Genomic DNA, 20,554 nt, shown 5'->3' with positions numbered 1-20,554 from the left:
TGTGGTGGGGGTTCCTGCGGTGCCCACGGGAGGGAGTGCAGTAAGAGAAGATCAGAAGAGAAACGAACCGCAAGCTACGCAAGGAACTCATGAAGATCAAAATCGAATGGATGGCAGAAAAGAAAGGCAACGTGAGCTTCCTAGACATGGATGGGAGCCTCGACCAGGACAAGTTCTACGGGAGAGACGGGATCGACCTCAACCACAAAGGGAATGAGAAGCTAGGACGTCGACTGGCCGAGTGGATGAGGGCGAGGCAAGTGTGTTGTGTGGACGAGGCATGACTAGTAGAACCCTTCGATGACAGCGGGTGTGGAAGAGAAGAGACTAACCAGCCGAGTAAATGTGTGAAGATTGGCTGTATGAATGTGAGAGGGTGGGGTGAAGGCAAGTTTGAGGATGTATGCAAGGAGCTCAGCGAGTGGAGGTTAGACTTTGTCGGGCTCACTGAGACTCACCTGAAAGATGATGTACGAACGGAGGGATGTGGGTATGTTATGATTGGAATGGGATGTAAGACACAGGAAACACTGGGAGGAGGCGTAGCCGTATTTTACAAGAAATAAAGAGGACTGAAAGTAGAGGAGATTGATGTGGGGAAGTGTACAAGTAGTGAGGATGTATTTGCAGTCAGAGTGGAATGCATGGGTAGTCGTAGCAGACCAGAGAAGGTGCTACTGGTGGTAGCGTATATGACTGTCATGGTTGAAAGAGCAGATAGGGAGAATGGGAGGAAGTACGACATACTTAAAGTTGTGAGAGAGCATGGATAGGAGAGAGTGCTAGTTATGGGTGACATGAATACACATATGAGAATACTGGGGGAACAGGTGAACAGGAATGGTGAAATGCTTGGGGAGTTTGTTGATGAATTGGAGTTGGAAAATCTGAATGTTACTTTGGGTGAGGGGCGTGTGACTTGGAACGCAAGAGAGCATGAATCAGCTATTGACTACATGTTGGTGAATGGAAGAATGCGTGAAATTGTGTCGCATATATGGATAGATGAGGATGGTTTGGTTGATATTGTATCTGATCACAACATGCTGGTTGTGGAGTGGTTGATGCATGGTGGGAATGAAGTGAAAGTGGCAAGTAAGAAAAAGAAGTGGAAACTGAGAGATGTAGGGTGGGAAAACTTTCAGGTTGATCTGAGTGAGAGAAGCTGGGATGCTGTAAATGTGCATGACGCGGAACTTCTGAATGAGAAACTGGTTGAGGACGTGAGGAGTGATGTTAAGAACCAGATGGGATTTGTGACATTAGGCAGAAGAAAGAATGTATGTAAACCATGGTGGAATGATGAAATCAGAGCGGCTAGGAAGGAGCGAAAGAGAATGAGTAGACAGTGTAGATGGCTGAGGAAAAAGAGGCATGAAAGCAATGAGGCAAATAATGAGTATCAGAATGCATGGGCAGCATATGTAAAGCAGCAGCGGTTGACAAGGCGAATGATAATGAATGCTAAAGTGAAGAGTGAAAGGAGTGTGATTCAGTCTTTAAGGGAAAAAGGTATGGAAGGTGGCCGTGAATGGTACAAGTTCATGAGAGGTGAGAATATGTCAGGCAATGTTGGTGTGGAGGGTCTGAAAGTGGATGGTGTAGTTATAACAGAGAAGGAGGGAATCAGGGAGGCGATTAAGGGGTTCTGGGAAGAAGTGGGTGGGGTAGACGAGATGATTAGTGTGAGAGAAAGATGAGCGACACTGGAAAGGAATGGATGGTAAAGTTTTCAGTGCAGTGTTGAATGAGAGACTGTGCAAATGGATTGAGAGAGATGGAGTGCTGGGTGAAGAACGGAATGGATTTAGTGTGGACAGGAGAGCTGAGGATAATATGTTTCTGGTGAATGAAAAGATTGAGAGGAAGAAGAATGTAGGTAAATTGTACTTAGGTTTTCTGGATATAGAGAAAGCTTATGATAGTGAATAGTGTCACGATCCCGGTTATCTTTCCAAGAAAGCGGACGTTACACTGATCCCGGAATATTTCAAACGTCTAGATTTTTAAAGGCTTCGAGTGCCTACCCGATCTAACCAAAAATCGCCAGCTATTAAACCTTCTCACAAAACCCTTACCTTGGCACAGCACGCCAGGAATTACCATAATACCAGATCAATGTTGGGGTAGAAAACTCAATTATTTTATATAATAACAGGATATATCAATAATAACGTTAAATCACAAATAAATTGAGGTAGTACACATAATTAGGGATCAAATTTCCACCCTAGATCAACACAGGATAATTCCCACTCTCACTCACAATAGAATCCCCTTTTCTCAGGCTCTTATATCGCCTCCTTTATTGATCAAAGGTTATACACATCAATATATGACATTCCCATCACTTGACAAAGCACTAAAACCCTTTTACTCCTCCATAGGTAGCTGAAATATTTTTCCCAGCTGCGGGAATTTCCTTAGACGCTGTCACCGCGTCACCAGTTAACAATTCCTGTATTTTACCTCCTCAAACCTCACAAGACATCACCACCATCACCATAAATCACCTATAACACCATAACACCACCCTCAAAGACAACAATGACGCCACAATACCACCGCAGTCCCAACCACAAAATTGCTGCCTCTCACCCCAACACAACTCGCCAACCAAATTTCAGTGGACAAGAGCTCTTGGCACCACAAAAGACCCACCAACCTGATCCTGGATATCAAGGTAATACCACCACATAACTAATACCTCCACACACACACACTCCATCACCACACCATACCCAAATTTATCCCCTGAAAAACGCCACCCCTCTGTTCTCCCTCAGGGCCTCTGGCGTTCTGTAGAATCCTGCTGTCAGATACCCAAGCCAGATCTGTTATCATCCCCTTGCCTCAACACATTCCACCTCAAATACACCTTTTCCCTTACATATACATGCATATAAAGAACTTAAATTATGAAGGGAATAATACTACATGACATAAAATGAGTAAATAAGCATTATACTAACGTATAACTATTCCTAAGAATAAAGCTATGCACAAAAAGAAAACGGAACACGGGGCACACTAAGAAAACGTGTTCCTCTTCAGGATAAACTCGGCCAATAACATGACATTAGAGAAATGCTAGGTAGAGTACTAGAAAAGATTAGGTTGAGTGCAAAGATAGTTAACATAGTTTAAAGTATGTATGTGGACACAAGAGCTAGATACAAGCTAGGAGACAATGAAACAGACTGGGTGAAGAATGAGAGAGGAGTTAGGCAAAGATGTACATTGTCACCAACCCTTTTTAGCTTGTATAGAGGAGTTAGTAGCGAGAATGAGAAGAATGAATGTAGGTGTAAGTGTGGGGAATGATAAAATATGTGTGCTTTTTAATGTGGATGATGTAGTGGTTATGAGTGAATCGGCAGATGGGCTTCAAAGTTTGCAGGATGTTGTAGATGGGCATTGAAGAGACTTTGGAGTGAAATTTAGCAGTGAGAAAAGCAAGGTAATGATTGTGAATAAGTCAGAAGATGAAAATAATGTGGTATGGAGACTTGGAGAGAATGAGTACATACAAGTACTTAGCGATGTGGATGAATCCTAGTGGGTGTGGAAAAGCAAAGAATGAAAAGATAAGCATGGTAAACCAGGTCGATGGAGAAGCGCGGCAAGGATGAGAGCGAGTAAGTATGATGTGTTGAGAGAAGTGTGGAAGAGTGTGACTGTGCCAAGTTTAATGTATGGTATGGATGTGATTGCATGTAATGAAAGTGAAACTGATAAGTTAGAAGTGGGGTAAAATAGAGTAGCAAGGATGGCACTGAGTGCACCGAGGTACAAAGTAGTAGAACCCTTGAGAGGTAGTACGGGATGGAACACTTTTAGGGAAAGACTCACAAAAGCCACGCTCAGGTACAAGATCAGGCTTGAGAGAATGGATGATGCAAAAATAGCAAAAAAGGTGTACCTGTGGAATGAAAATGGAAGTAAATGGAGGAAGAGGTCCATGAGAATGACAGATAGGCGTGGATTACAAGTTGTGTGGACGATGGGAATGACTGGGAGGAATCAAAATGAGCGTGAATGGGTAGTAACAAGAGGAGGCAGAGTGAAAACTGAATGGGATGAGAAAATGGAAGAATGGGATAGATAGAGAAGTGAAATGTGTGGGACTGAATGAATGGAAGAATGAGATGGAAAGAAAGAGGACCCTGGAATGGTACAAGGAGAAAGAGGCCCCGATGTATGAAAGGTGGTATGATGGAAGACTAGGCGGTGATCTTCGCTTCCGAGCGAGGGCACAGTGTATGGATGTGAATGCAAGGAGTTACAGATGGTCTGAGTCCCGCAGCAAAGTGTGCCAGATGTGTGACATGGGAGAAAATGAAACAATGGAGCATGTGGTGCTGGAGTGTGTGAAGTATGCCAGAGAAAGGAATGAGATGATGCAAGTGATTCTGATTGAGTTAGGGCACAATAGGAATGAAAGAGTGGAGAAGACAGGAAAGGAATGGATGGTGTTGTTGCTGGGACTGTGTAAAGAGACGAATGAAATGATGATTGAAGCGGTGAAAGAGTTCCTGAAGAGAATGTGGCGTGCCAGATGTAGGAACAATTAGTGTAAAGGATGCGATTCGTTTTTCTTTTTCTTTTCTTTTTTTTTTTCTTTCTACAGGAGCTGCCGATCCAAAGGCTTGGCTTAGGAGATAACCCGAGCCACCTGTACCATCAAGATTAAGATTAAGATCTACTCTGGACGAAGAAAGCATGATAATGCAAGAATAGCAAGGAAGGTATACCTTTGAAATGAAACTGGAACCAAATGGAGGAAGAAGTGCATGAAATTGACAGACAGGAATGGATTACAAGTTGTGTGGGCGATGAGAATGGCTAGGAGGAATCAAGATTAGCGTGAATGGGTGGTAACAAGAGGAGGCAGAGTGGAAGGTGAATGGCATGTGAGAAAAATGGAAGAATGAAATAGACAGAGAAGTGAAATGTGTGGGACTGAATGAATGAATGAATGAGATGGAAAGAAAGAAGACCCTGGAATGGTACAAGAAGAAAGAGGTCCCGAGGTATGAAGGGTGGTATGATGGAAACCTGGGCGATGATCTTAACTTCCGAGCGAGGGCACAGTGTATGGATGTGAATGCAAGGAGTTACAGATGGTCTGAGTCCCGCAGCAAAGTGTGATGGATGTGTGGCATGGGAGAGGATGAGACGGTGGAACATGTGGTGCTGGAGTGTGTGAAGTATGCCAGAGACAGGAATGAGATGATGCAAGTGAAACTGACTGGGTTAGAACATGATAGGAATGAAAGAGTGGAGAAGACAGGAAAGGAGTGGATGGTGTTGTTGTTGGGACTGTATAGAGAAGCGAATGAAAGGATGATTGAGGCGGTGAAAGAGTTTCTGGAGAGAATGTGGCGTGCCAGATGTAAGAACAATTAGTGTAGAGGAAGTTGTTCGTTTCTCTTTTTTTCCCTTCTACAGGAGTTGCCGATCCAAAGGCCTGGCTTAGGAGTGATCCCGAGCCACCGGTACCGTCAAGATCAAGATCATGACGAGAAAATGTTTTTGGGTAATAGAATGGAGGTAGCATTAACATAAAGTGAGCAACATCCTATTAGACTTCACTATCGCGGCTCTGAACCAGCAGGGGGAGCCACTTCTCAAAACCTCGCGAGCCCAAGCTGTCGGGATGCATGAAGGGCGTCTTAGAGCACCCGTTAATAAGAGGATACACGACGCGCCCACCGGCCAGGAACGAGGACCAGAACCCGAAGGAACCCACGGTCATGATGGAGTGGGAGCAGGCTGCCAGGAGCGCCATGTCTTCCTCCGCCGTCTCGAGATCTGTGAGGCGTGAAGGAATGAGGATGGCCAATCAGCCTTCTACGTCGCCTTCTCCGGGAAAAAAAATATAGGAAAAAGACGAAAAAAAAAGGAACAGCAGTAGACTGGAGAGAGAGAGAGAGAGAGAGAGAGAGAGAGAGAGAGAGAGAGAGAGAGAGAGAGAGAGAGAGAGAGAGAGAGAGAGAGAGAGAGAATATAACTCGCTTTCTCCTGTCCTTGCTACCTGAGAAGACGACATCGGGGTGGCGGTATAGGTGGTGCCGGGCGTGGAGGAGGTCGTCGGAGGTCACCACGAAAAGCGGGTCGGTGAGGGAGGCGCGGTAGTGGTTCATTGCCATCTCGTAGAACTCAGGACCCGGCAGACTACAGTTGTGGAAGTTCTGGGCACGACAAGAGAATGTGTGTTATGTGACGTGGGGAGGGAGAAGTGACAGCTTAACATTAAAAACATAAGAACGTAAGGAAACAAAGAACTGCAAGAAGCCATTAAGCCTACACGTAGCAGTCCCTGTATGAAACATGCCTACCTGTTTCCACCTATCATCCCCATCCATAAATCTGCCTTAGCTTCATTGCAGCCGTGAGAGTTTTTTGGGAGGATGAGAAGTGAAATAGTTGTGACCTAAAGAAGGAAGAGTTAAAACTGACCTGCACTACTGAAGATTATGTTTTGGGGGAGAACGAGATGAAATAATAAGGGGAGAACGAGTGATGATAACGAACTGAAGGAAATGGGGGTTTACTGCGAGAATCATGAAGGTTATTTAGAAGCGTGTACTGTAAATTCAGTGACTCTGGAAATGACTGGGAGTTATAAATAATATTACTGAGCCGCTTAAGACTGAGTTATAATACTAGAAAAAGCAATGTCTTATGGAGCAGTATATTAATGTGAAAATACAAACGTTATTTGTAAATATAAACAACGAAAAGCAAAAAGAACTCAAAGAGAAAAGAAAGACTAATGGAACGTAGAATAAGAGGAAATCCAAAGAGGCAGTTACACTTATGACAGTTACCACAACACTACCACAGGGCCACGGACACACGGACACACGGACACACGCTACCACTTTACCTTCATAAAGTTCACGTAATCACCTCGGCGAATGTGCAGCCCGACGAAGGTGACATCGCGACCCTTCCCCTTCCTCGCCTTCTCCAGGAACCGCCTTGCCTGCAGGAGAGGATACAGTGACACCAAGGAAGGCAATACAGGGAAGTGCGTTGGGATTGGTATTTTAGTCGTAATTTCACGACACTTTTTCTAATCTTGGATAATCATTTTGAGACCGGCACCTACAGTGGGCCTTTTTATTTCTTGATTTTTTCACACCTGACCAGAGCCCCTCGTACATAAAAAGTGGTAGAGTAGTAGTAGTAGTAGTAGTAGTAGTAGTAGTAGTAGCAGTAGTACAGTAGTTAGGTAGATGAGTATGACAGTAATACAATTTTGCGGGATAGGCATTGTTGTTGTTGTTGTTGTTTTTACGCTCCTACCTCCTGCTGTAGCTCGGCTCGGACCCTGAAGGAGGCGCGGATGCTGCTGAGGTGCTGGGCGAGCATCCACATCCGGTTCGGGTATCCTGCAGAACTGACACACTGCACTACCATTTACACATAGCAAACAAGTGGCTGGGGCGGGTATACATTAGTCTGCCCTCAGCTTGCGAATGTGAAAGAAAATGGGTATTGACTTAGCGCTAACTCGTATATTGTTCTTTCTCTCTCTCTCTCTCTCTCTCTCTCTCTCTCTCTCTCTCTCTCTCTCTCTCTCTCTCTCTCTCTCTCTCTCTCTAAGGAAGGATATAGCTTACAATGATGGCCTGTGTCCTGAAACGCTTTGCTCTCCCATCACGACTATTTTCAAATGCCACAGAGACGATCAGGCAGATTCTCAAGAGCGTTTATCCTGTTATTAATGTAGAAATCTGGTTAATCTGTCACTGGAACCATAAAACTACCACTAAAAACACGTGTAACTTCAACTAATGGTAGAGCCTTTTGTAGCCACGTTGTCAAGAGTGCTCCTTTTTGTCACGATCCCGGTTGTCTTTTCAAGAAAGTGGACGTTACACTCATCCCAGAAAGTTTTAAAAGATCTGGATTTTTAAAGATCTCGAATACCTACCCTACCTATCCGAAATCGCCAGCATTTAAACCCTCTCACAAAACTCTTACCTTGGTATAGCACACCAGAAATCACCTCAATACCAGATCAATGTTGGAATAGAAAACACAATCATTCTATATAATAACAGGAAATATTAATAATAACGTTAACTGAAATATATTGAGGTACCACACATAATTAGGAACAAATTTCTACCCTAGACCAACACAGGATAATTCCCACACTCTCACAATAGATTCCCCTTTTCTCAGGCTCTTATATCGCCTCCCTTATTGATCAAAGGTTATACACATCAATATATGACATTCCCATCACTTGACAAAGCACTAAAACCCCATTACTCCTCCATAGGCAGCTGAAATATTTTCCCCAGCTGCGGGGATTTTCCTACACGTTGTCACCGTGTCACCAATGAACAATTCCTGTATTTTATCTCCTCAAACCTCACAAGACATCACCACCATCACCATAAATCACCTATAACACCATAACACCATTCCTAAAGACACCAATAACGCCACAACACCACCACAGTCCCAACCACAGAATGGCCGTCTCTCACCCTGACACTATACTCTCAGCGTTACATAACCCAACTCATCAACCAAATTTCAGAGGACAAGAGCTCTTGGTACCACAAAAGACTCACCAACCTGATCCTGGATACCAAGGTTATACCACCACATCACTAATACCTCCACACACACACTCCATCACCACACCACACCCGAATTTATTCCCTGAGAAACGCCATCCCTTTGTTCTCCCTCAGGGCCTCTGGCGGTCTGAAGAAGAATTTGCTGATTCAGATACACAAGCCAGACATGTATCGTCCCCTCGTCTCCACACATCTCAACTCAAACACACCTTTTCCCTTACATATACATACATATAAAGAACTTAAATTATGAAGAGAATAATACTACATGATATAAAATGAGTAAATAAGCCTTATACTAACTTATAACTAAGAATAAAGATATGTTTAGAAGGAAAACGGAACACGGGGAACACTAAGAAAACGTGCTCCTTTTCAGGGTAAACTCGGCCAATAATATGACATCTTATTAATGTAGAAATCTGGTTAATCTCTCACTGGAACCATAAAACTACCCCTAAAAACCCGTAATTTCAACCAATGGTGGAGCCTTTTAAATACTGTGAAGGTGAGGAAGGAAAATGTTTCAGAATAAGGAACCATGAGTCAAGGGAGTGATCGTGAAGATTACTGGTTTACCTGGCAGCAGGAACACCTTACGCCCGCCGTCCTCCCGGAACTCTCGCACGGCCCGTTGGAAGGTGGGCGCCAGGTGACTCACCATATCGTCCTTAAGGTAGTCTGGCTCCACCACCTCCAGGGCATCCTCCTCGTCAGCATCCTGTTCGAACTTCATGTCTAGAGGAGGCGGAGGAGGAAGAGGAAAACGCTTTTACTCTCTTTCTATCTATTTTTTCCCTTGAACAGCTTTCTTTGCACGTCAAAAAATATAAATAAATAAATAAATAAATAAATAAATAAATAAATAAATAAAAAATAAATAAATAATAAGTAAAATAAAATAAAATAAAAATAATAATAATAATGATAAATAAAAAAAAGTAGAGTAATAATAAATAAATAGATTTATAAAAGATAAATGCAAACATATGATTAATAGCAGTAGCGAATATGAGTATGTTTATTTGATTTTTGTTTACGAATATATCAGTCTCTCTCTCTCTCTCTCTCTCTCTCTCTCTCTCTCTCTCTCTCTCTCTCTCTCTCTCACCAATGACAGGCAGAGTGAGATTCTCACTGGCCAACACAGTCCTTATCCTCTTCACTATGGGCTGCGTCACGGCCACGGTGGCGGGGTAGGCATCGCGGAAGGCAAGGGCGAAGGCGTAGGAGTTGAGACAGTTCCCGAGGCGACCCACCGTGGAGAACACCATCAGGGGCCACCTCACCTCCGGCCGCCACTTGAGGGGGATTACCTGAAGAAGGAGTGGGTTAAATATTCCTTCTACATTTCCTTTCGCAAATGTGTAGGTGTTGACTTCTTAAAGAATAAAATAATAGTAGTAGTTCTAGTAGTAGTACTAGTAGTAGTAGCAGTAGTAGTTAGTAGTAGTAGTAGTAGTAGTAGTAATGATTATAATAATAAGAAAAATAATAATAGTAATAATGATAAGAATAATAATAATAATAATAATAATAATAATAATAATAATAATAATAATAATAATAATAATAATAATAATAATTCAAGAAAAAATCTATGTAAAGAGGCGAGTTTTTTTTTTTTTTGTCTCCTTGCGTTACACGTAGATGTAGGTCTTTTAGTGTGTGTGTGTGTGTGTGTGTGTGTGTGTGTGTGTGTGTGTGTGTGTGTGTGTGTGTGTGTGTGTGTGTGTGTGTGTGTATACGAAACAGTAAGGAAAAAAAAAAAAAAAACTTTTACGAGCTCTGCGCCTTACAGTATCATTGCCGAGGTCGCTGTGGTAGCCGTCCTTGGCCTCGCTGTCTCCATTCGAGGGCGTGAGGCTCCTGAGGGTAACTGCAGATTCCTTGCCCCGCTTGCCGCCCGCGCCCCGGAACACAGTGAAGCATTGCAACACTGGAGTGGAATAGGAAATTGCATCATGGAGATAAGAGACTGCAAGCAACGTGTGTGTGTGTGTGTGTGTATGCGTGTGTGTGTGTGTGTGTGTGTGTGTGTGTGTGTGTGTGTGTGTGTGTGTGTGTGTGTGTGTGTGTGTGTGTGTGTGTGTGTGTGTGTGTTTATTTGCACAAGTGTAGACAGGCTGAGGCTCAGAATCATCAAGTAAGGAATCCCTCCGCCTTAATCTCCATAAAGATAAGAGGACTATTATTACGTCAAACGAATGCCGAGGAAATGACTGAATGATGACCAAATGTGCAGCTGCTTCAGAAACAAATCCAAGCGAAATCATATATACTCAAACACTCACTGAGGTATATCAATGAAATGACTGAATGATGACCAAATGCGCAGCTGCTTCAAAAACAGATCCCAATGAAGTTAAATATCCTCAAACAATCACTAAAATATATCAATGACAATAGCTTCAATCTAATCACCTTTGTCGAGAACACCTGATAATATTCCCAATCAAAACTATCATCCCACAAACCTGTCTTCGCTCACCAGAAGACAAAAATCCACCGAACATTACAAAACACATATATTTTTTCTCTTACTACTCTGCAGCAGTCAAGAAGTGAGGGGATACGAACCATGGTGCTGCAGGAGGAGGTGCAGGAGACACATTACCATCACCAGTATCACCAGCACTCGCCTTCGTCCACCGCTGCAGCTGAAGGCCACAAAACCTGCGGGAGGAAGATCGAGACACTTAGGGCTCCGGGCAAAATCTCGCTTTCAGACAGACTCAAGAGGTGAACAAACAGATCCAGTTTCAGCCTCACTGCGCCTCCGCCTGACCAGCTCCATGTGACCTTCACTGCAACTTAAAGGAGCATCTATATATGGATTAAAATAGGAAAAAAGATGTCTTATGGCGTGCTTTTTATTTATTTATTATTTTCTATGTAAGAGGGGCACCGGACAAGTTTAAAAAATACATAAGAAAAAGGCCCACTGAGGTGCCAGTTCCCCAAAAGAGGCCAGAAAACATTTTGTCATCTCTTATAAAACACACCTAATATAAGTTACCAAGACACTGATATGCATGCAGACTATAAAAATACATAAGAAAATTAATAAAAGTGGGAAAAACGTGTCTTATGGCGGATTTTTTTTTTTTAGATTTTGTCTACTTGTACAATTTAACAACAATTAGGAAAAAATAAGTAGTCGTTAGTATGGCCCGGACGCACTCAGTTAACAGCTGGACAATCAAAGAAACCGGAAGGACAACCCAGAAAAAAAAAAGAAAGGTAAATAAAGAGATGCACTAATAGATTTTGCTGCAATGCCATAGAACAAACTGATAACAAAGAAGGAATTACATGCAGATAAAATATAAGCTTTACTTGCAACAGAAGGACAACGAGGAGCGATGAAGTAACAAGTTTTGCTGGATTGACCTAAAATAAAATAATGACAAACAGAGAACAGATAGAGGGATGAAGTGCAATGCATTTTGCCGGGATGCTCAGGCACAGGCGGACACCAGAGGGAGAGTTTGATGGAGCGACGAGATAATGGATTGTACTCTGAAACAGTTTTTCGCCTCGCCTCCACTACTTTCAAGAGGCTTACTTAAAGTTATACAGGATTTTAAGGATGTTTTTATAGTTCTAGTGACAGATTAACAAAATTTCTGCATTATCAACAGGAGAAACAGTCTTAAGAACCCTGCTAATTATCTCTGTGGCCTTGGAAAATAGTCGTGGTGAGAGAGCAAAGCGCCTCAGGATATGGCCCTCAGTGTGACAGCTGTTCATACGTCGCAGATTAAGTCGCTTTCTCCTGTGTGTGTGTGTCGCAGAATTTCACACGTGGTACAAAGACTTTCCTAGATTCACTGGAGTGTGCTGCACGGACGATTACGAGTGGACGAAACTATAACATGATGCAAGACTGAAGTGCTATGGTGGTGTACTGGTGCGGCGGTGGTGCCACAGAGTGTACGGGAACGGAAGGGCTGAAGGACAGTTTATGTGGGGTATTGCGTAAGATGTTCGTAGAAGTATTAACAACAGTACTAGTAGTCATAGTCATAGTGGTAGTAGTAGTAGTAATGGTAGTGACAACAACAGGAGCAGCAGCAGCAAGAACAACGACAACAGCAGTAGTAATAGTAGTAGCAGTACATAGTAGTAGGAGCAATAGCAGCAGCACCAACAGCAGCAGCAACAATAACAGCAGCAGCAGCAGCAGCAGCAGCAGCAACAGCAGCAACAGCAGCAGCAACAGCAGCAACAGCAGCAGCAGTAGTAGTAGTAGTAGTAGTAGTAGTACTAGTAGTAGTAGTAGTAGAAAGAAGAAGAAGAAGAAGAAGAAGAAGAAGAAGAAGAAGAAGAGGGTGATGATGATGATGATGATGATGATGATGATGATGAACAACAACAAAAACAACAGCAGCAGCAACAACAACAACAACAACAACAACAACAACAACAACAACAACAACAACAACAACAACAACAACATACCGAATAACGTCATCTCGTCACCATTCATGCACTAGCCACCGTTGACAGCATGTGTGGTGCTCGCTGCCAGCATTGTGTGCTGCGCGCCGGTGGTTGCTGCTGTTCCCTTTGGTTGGTATCGTGGCTCTGACGGCTCCAGCTCCTCCAACATTATTCAGTGGTTCCTGTAGTCTCTTTCTCAGAGTCTTAATGGCGATGAAATCATACCCAGTTTTGTCTGTGTATTTGATACAGCGTGAATATAAACTGTGTAGACTGCTCTTAGACTGACGACTGACAGCTGACTGATGATTGACTATCACACCAGTCCGGGGAGTCACTGCGCATTTTATTCACCACATGGACAACGGGAGGGATAAGAGGGAGTGAACAGACACGCAGGGATTATCGCAGGCCTCGTGATGATCCCATGAAGGATAGGAAGGAAGGAAAGAACGAAGGTGGAGCTGGGACAGGTGCGGTGAGGTCAAGAGAGTGACATCTCACTGAGATAGTATATTATAGAGTTACAGTGGTGGAGGTGGTAGTAGTAGTAGTAGTAGTAGTAGTAGATATGCATGTGTCACAACAACAATAAGGAAACCTTGAGCAGGAAACAGAAGACTATTAAAGGGAGAAGAGAAAGAGGAGGAGGAGGAGGAGGAGGAGGAGGAGGAGGAGGAGGAGGAGGAGGAGGAGGAGGAGGAGGCGGGGAGTGACAATATAAGGAGAGAGAAGAATGGTAGGAGTTAGTTCATGGAGAGAGAGAGAGAGAGAGAGAGAGAGAGAGAGAGAGAGAGAGAGAGAGAGAGAGAGAGAGAGAGAGAGAGAGGCTTCCGAGAAATAAGTGACGCAAAAGTGGTGGAGGTGGTGGTGGTGGTTACCCTAGCTGGGCCGGACGACCACCCACATCACCACCATTAGAGGCAATCACTCACCCTCACCACCACCTTTATTTTACCCCACATCACTGCTGTCATCACCACTATCATCACCATCACCACCCTTACCACCAACATCATTCACCACCACCCCTATCATCTTTGTTTAATTCTATATCACCACCACCTTCATCACCTCCATCATCACCATTACCACCACCACCACCACCTTCACCACTATCCTTCCAGTCAGAAGCAGAGAAAGATACAAGGAAGAAGAGAGAATGATAAAGAAATGAAGATGAAAGGAAGAAAATGAAGGATGCGTACATGATATGGAAACGATACTAGTGCTGTTGTTGTTGTTGTTGTTGTTGTTGTTGTTGTTGTTGCTGTTGTCGTTGCTGTTGCTGTTGGTGGTGGTGGTGATAGTGGTGCTGCTACTAATACGACTACTACTACTGCTGCTAATACTACTACTATTACTACTACTACTACTACTACTACTACTACTACTACTACTATACAGCGTCAAAATAATAATAACAACAACAACAACAACAACAACAACAACAACAACAACAACAAAACAACAACAACAACAAAAACAACAACAACAATAATAATAATAATAATAATAATAATAATAATAATAATAATAATAATAATAATAATAATAATAATAAATTAATATCATCATCATCATCAGCAGCAGCAGCAGCAGCAGCAACAGCAGCAGCAGCTGTTAATAGCGTCTTCCAACATCATTCGTCCAACTTGACATAGACATCTTTACTTATTTCACAACGTTTCAGGAGAGTCCATCCCAGTCACAGGTTTAAGACAGTTTTTTTTTTTTTTCGGAACCTTAAAAGGAAAAACGCCATCTTTAATATTTTTTTTTTGTTCTTGTCTGTCTGTGCATCTATCTAGCAACCAGTAATTGTCTCTCAATCTGTTATTCTACTTAATTTTGAATCGGGGAAATCATTTATTGCCATATTCAGCTTCCTCATTGTACGTTTTTTATGTTTTTCGTCTTCCAAGTTTTCATTGTTGATCGTGCACATTTTGGTGGTTCAGTAAGTCGACATAACATCGCTGACAAATAAGACTTAGTTTGAACATTCGCTGTGTATCCAAGTGGACGTGGACATCATGACTGCCAAGAATTTTCCGGGCGTGGCGTTGCAGAGGGAGAAGAGAGAGATATTTTGAGAAGATGCAGTAAGCAAAAGAGCAAGTCAGCAACACGGATTATAAAGCGTGGGAAGCTTGACGCAGCGGGTGCTGCGAGGGTGACGGGGCAACTCTGATCGAGTAGGTCACTGGTTCTCAAAGTTGGGATAAATTAGGGTTTTTTTTTTTTTTTCAGAGTTAGAAGGGGATGACGAAAAAAAAAAAAAAGGTGTAGCATTCTGGAAATCGAGAAAACATTGTACTACTTGCCACTAGAATTAATGTTAACTTAATATTTAAGGGCGTAATGTAAACCTATTATAATACAAGAGTGTGGCAAGCATAGAGTATTTTGACAGGACACAGTCACTCAGCAGCTCTGGCTACGAGTCCAGTACGTGTCATTCACTGCCTGAGCCTCCCCCTATTTCACACTATCTGACCGTCAGTTTCTCCGTGAACATCACCCGAGGTAGACGTAAGCAGGTATGTATGTGTACTGCCCTGTGTAGTATAGTTAGTATTTATCCACTGTTACATCATCCTTCTTGTGTTGAATAACCTCTAATTTAGTCATATATATATATATATATATATATATATATATATATATATATATATATATATATATATATATATATATATATATATATATATATATATATATATATATATATATATATATATATATATATCGACAACATTTTGTGAAAGGGATAACACGCTTAATGTTAAATTGGGTAACAAGCTGAAAAGTTTGGGAGTCAGCGGCCTAGGTGGTGCAGTGAGCGTGGAAGAGAATGAAACAAGGCCTCAGTAACCATGATGACAAGAAGAGCACGGCTTCAGTAATCTCAGCTGGAGAGCGCGGTGGGCAAGAGACGTGTTGCTCTGTGACAGACCGTAGGGGCAAGCTTGGCCACGCGGCTGCCGGATGGGCTGGACTAATGAACCTCTTCATTTCAAGAACTCGGCTAAAAACAAGACTTAGAGATATGATAAGTAGAAGCAGCTATCCGAGTCTGACACTGAAACGTTTCGTATAACAAGGTATCAGTATTTTGAGGCGCACCACACCAGCATCTTCATCACCAATCTCTTCGGGGAGGGCTGATCGCGACGCTGCCACCGGTGTACTAATGACGGTGTGCTAAGCAGGGAACAATGACAATGGCGGGCCTTTATTATGAGAGGCAGAAGTGGGAAGCCAGACTGACTACTTAATCCCATTTGAGCCCACTTTTGGAACTGGCACTCAAGTTAGCCTGTTTTCAAATTTTTTTATTGCCCTTCTCCAGTGACTCTTACATAAAAAAGAGTGGATGCGGGTAGCGCAAGTTGGTATGGGCCACTAACCAGCTGCCCTGAGTTGTCATACACCGCAACAATGATTTGGATAAGCACAAGCTGAGAAAGAGTTTGTCGTGCATGATTTCCCTTCGTTAAGTGATGCCTATGAACATGCTGAGTTTTTATGGTAAAGTCGATGGGGTAGCAAATAATGGGCATAATTATGACGTAATACACATGAACTTTACCAATGCACTTTAAAAGGTGTCCCACTAAAGGCTTATAAACCTAACGGATTGACGGGAAGTTCCTCCCTGGATCAGATCATGGTCATTCAGCATACAACAGTTATTATCAGTTTCCAAATCCAAGTGGAGACAAACAATTAGTGAAGTGCCACAGGAAGAAGTTTTAGGACCTTTAATATACATCATTGATTTTGATAATGAAGATGGTAGTGATATTGGTAAATTTGTGAACGACACAGTATCGATAACTAGCGTAGACACAGATAACCAGCGTAGATTAAAAAAGGTTCTGATAGAGGTAATTAAGTGCCATAGGGGATATAATAAGGGTGATATAAACAAAATATTTACAATTAGTAATCACAATAGGACTAGAAGTAACGAGTCCAAGACTCATATGGGTACATCTGAAAAGAAATAGGAAGAAACTACTTCTCAAATCGAGTGATAGATGACAGGAGACTCAGTAATCAGGTTGTTAGTGACGAATTAATAGGGAGCTTTAAAAGAAGATTAGATAGATTTATAAATAAAGATGACAGGTTGACAAATGTACATATGTTTCATGCAGCAACTGCCACGCATAGGCCTGACGGTTTGTTGCAGTTTTCTTTATGTTGATATGGCGGCAATTGAAAACTTTGAATATGCCCATCACTATTTTCTTACTGTTAGGTACAAACAACATAGCAAGTCGGAAAAGAACGCAGATATTTAAAAGAATTCATAAGTAAAACTTCAAAAAGGAAGAACTCAAAAGTAGGAACTAAAAAGTAGAAATCCAAAAGTAAAAACTCAAAAACCAAGGACTCAAAACTAAAGATTAATAAAAGTAAGAGTTCAGAAACAAGACGAGAAAAGTAACCACTCACAAATACTCTTAAGACCTCAGACAACTACTCTGCCTCGCTGGTTTTCTCAGTGTCAGGGGAGCGCACCACCACAGGTCTTGTCAAGGTCAAACACAAATTATCAGGAGGCGCCACGACCAAGTTTTGTTTACATCGTGACAAGAGGCCATCAAGGACCCGGCCTGCGCTTATGCAACACTTGCTTTCTTCCCATTTCATTCTTATTTTCTTATTCGAGTAGTCTGGGTGTGTATATAGTATTTGTATCTGTCTACCTGTCTGTTTACCTGTATACCTACCTACTGACTTAACTACCTACCTATGTACAGTACCTATCTATCCTTCTATCTGTTAATCCATCTATCTTATCTATCAGTATCTCTCTCTCTCTCTCTCTCTCTCTCTCTCTCTCTCTCTCTCTCTCTCTCTCTCTCTCTCTCTCTCTCTCTCTCTCTCTCTCTCTCTCTCTCTCTCTCTCTCTCTCTCTCTCTCTCTCTGTCTGTCAACATTGTCAAGTTAAAAATAAGACACCATCAGGGTAAGGATCAGAATAAAGCGCGTCCAAGGCCAAGGAGGGGATCCCATGCAGCTGAGTGCCGATGGGAAGACGAAACACAAAGCAAGCATACGATATGAGATGGTGCAGACAGATGAGAGTGTGAGAAGCGGGAGGAAGAAAAAGAGGACACATGATACAAGGAAGAACGGCTCGCAGCACGAATGGGAATAAGGAGGAGGAAGATAAGAAGGAGAAGAAGGAGGAAAAGAAGAGCAGGACACGGCAAGGCAACACACCGTAAGAGGGATGAGGGGCGGAACCGAGACTACAGTATTATTAACAGTCTTCTTTAGTGGCAACGAGGCTCGCATGATGGCGGTGAACTTTTATTTGCTTCTTCTTTCACTGCAGTCTGAACACCACGCGACGCAGGTGACAAGAGCACACGACAGAAAGGAGAGATAAATGAGGAGTGAAGGAAGGAGGAAGGGAAGGGAAGGAGGGGAGTGAAAAAGGAATACGACTTGCGTTTTCTGATCAATACTTAAAATTCCTCTTTCATTTCTTCCTTTCCCCTTCTTTCTCCCTTCCTTCTTCTCTCCCTCTTTTTTACATATCCCACATTGTACTATCTCGTCAAGGAAGGGAAGCTGTGCGCTGCTTCCTTCAAACAGCACTGATCAGATGTCGTACAGCAGGAGTTATGATGTTGAGCTGAACATGTACAGGTTATAACACAGCAAGGCAAGACAGAAGGAGAAGCTTGGAGTAACACAAGGATGATATTTGCTTCCGTTGTGTATGAATCTATGTATGTAGATATCAACAGATCAGCTAGTAATAATAATGATGATAATGATAATAATAACGACAACAATAATAATGAGAATGCTTACATGGGCATCAATATTAATAACACTACTACTACTACTACTAATACTACTACTACTATTACTACTATTTGGTTTGAAGTTGTATTCTCACCGAATACTATGGCACACTTAAATTAATATATATATATACATATTTTTTTTTTCTAATCTCTTCGTTGTTTCAATTTTGTCGTCATGGGCGGCTGCTACCATATTTATAAACCCAAGCGTTAGTAGAATTCCTGCGTCACGATCATTAATAGACACTCTAATGGACGTGTCACGCTATGAGAAGCTCTGAAAACTTGAGCCTCCCTCTCCTCCATCCATGCTGTTATAACTGTTTCCTAAAATAAGTATGATTCTATTTTGTTTTTCTTTTCCTATAGTTTCTGAAAGAGTTGAAATTTTTGAAGGTTTATTTAATCAATCTAACGAGCTTCTCTTGAGTCTAATCGCGTGATGATATTTATGACACGTGGGAGTGTGTCATTTAATTAAGGTCAGGTGTGAACGGGTGAAAAATGAATAAATAAAGGATGAAGGAAGTAAGCTAGTGAAACGTAGGGAAAGAGGTAGTAGTTAAGAATGAAGAGAGAGAGAGAGAGAGAGAGAGAGAGAGAGAGAGAGAGAGAGAGAGAGAGAGAGAGAGAGAGAGAGAGAAAGAGAGAGAGAGAGAGAGAGAGAGAGAGAGAGAGAGAGAGAGAGAGAGAGAGAGAGAGAGAGAGAGAGAGAGAGAGAGAGAGGATTGAATGTGAAAGTGAAAAAAAAAATCTAAAACTGAATAACATAATAGAGGAAAAGTAAAACCCACGTTGCCTGTATGAGGAAATTAGCGGAGTTGAGAAACCGACACAGGGATGCAGAAGAGGATGTTGCCGGGGAAGATGAGGCTGCAAACCAGTCAGTGAGCCAGCGAGTGAGAGTGAGGTGAAGGGAAGTGGAGCGTGAGTAAGTGGGTCATTCGTAAGGGAGCGCAAGGACGGAGGAAACAACCACTGAGCGATGAATAAGAGGTTAGCAAGTGACACAGGGATGTACAAAAGGATGCCACAAGGGTACAGGGGAACTAACACTACCCACCACTACTGGCTACTCGTTACTCCTCGTACTACTCACCTCGCATTCCCAGAGGCTTGACCGTCGGTGTCTCCGCTTACTTCCTCGCCGTCACACGCCCACACACACACACACACACACACACACACACATACATACACACACCCACGCACTCAGCTGCCACGTCACTCCGTCTATGTACGTCTGTCTGGCCAACACAAAGAGGTTTATGAATATTAATGTTCCACTTTATTTACGTGTGTACGTGTGTGTGTGTGTGTGTGTGTGTGTGTGTGTGTGTGTGTGTGTGTGTGTGTGTGTGTGTGTGTGTGTGTGTGTGTGTCCAAATATGATTCACTCATGTTCATATTCATGACTGCGATCCAATTCTGCTGCCCGTATAATGTAAACACACACACACATACACTAGAGAGAGAGAGAGAGAGAGAGAGAGAGAGAGAGAGAGAGAGAGAGAGAGAGAGAGAGAGAGAGAGAGAGAGAGAGAGAGAGAGAGAGAGAGAGAGAGAGAGAGAGAGAGAGAGAGAGAGAGAGAGAGAGAGAGAGAGAGAGAGAGAGAGAGAGAGAGAGAGAGAGAGAGAGAGAGAGAGAGAGAGAGAGAGAGCATA

General features: G+C 42.6%; 1 protein-coding gene across 1 annotated transcript; it reads right to left on the bottom strand.

Moving 5' to 3' along the window:
* Window positions 1-2,139: 2,139 nt before the first annotated feature.
* LOC135111443 (galactoside alpha-(1,2)-fucosyltransferase 2-like) lies at window positions 2,140-20,381 on the bottom strand. Its single transcript, XM_064024738.1, has 9 exons — window positions 19,989-20,381; window positions 11,187-11,282; window positions 10,406-10,545; window positions 9,718-9,922; window positions 9,186-9,344; window positions 7,315-7,400; window positions 6,893-6,991; window positions 6,038-6,194; window positions 2,140-5,814 (listed from the first exon to the last, which is right to left on the bottom strand). The coding sequence occupies exons 1-9, from the start codon at window positions 19,993-19,995 to the stop codon at window positions 5,585-5,587; spliced, it is 1,179 nt and encodes a 392-aa protein (XP_063880808.1). The 5' UTR covers window positions 19,996-20,381; the 3' UTR covers window positions 2,140-5,584.
* Between the last annotated feature and the right edge of the window lie 173 nt (window positions 20,382-20,554).

Source organism: Scylla paramamosain, chromosome 22 (assembly GCF_035594125.1).
Source record: "Scylla paramamosain isolate STU-SP2022 chromosome 22, ASM3559412v1, whole genome shotgun sequence".
In the NCBI taxonomy this organism is placed as follows: domain Eukaryota; kingdom Metazoa; phylum Arthropoda; class Malacostraca; order Decapoda; family Portunidae; genus Scylla; species Scylla paramamosain.
Note: the sequence above shows the minus strand (reverse complement) of the source record. Positions and strands in the feature narration are given on the sequence as shown.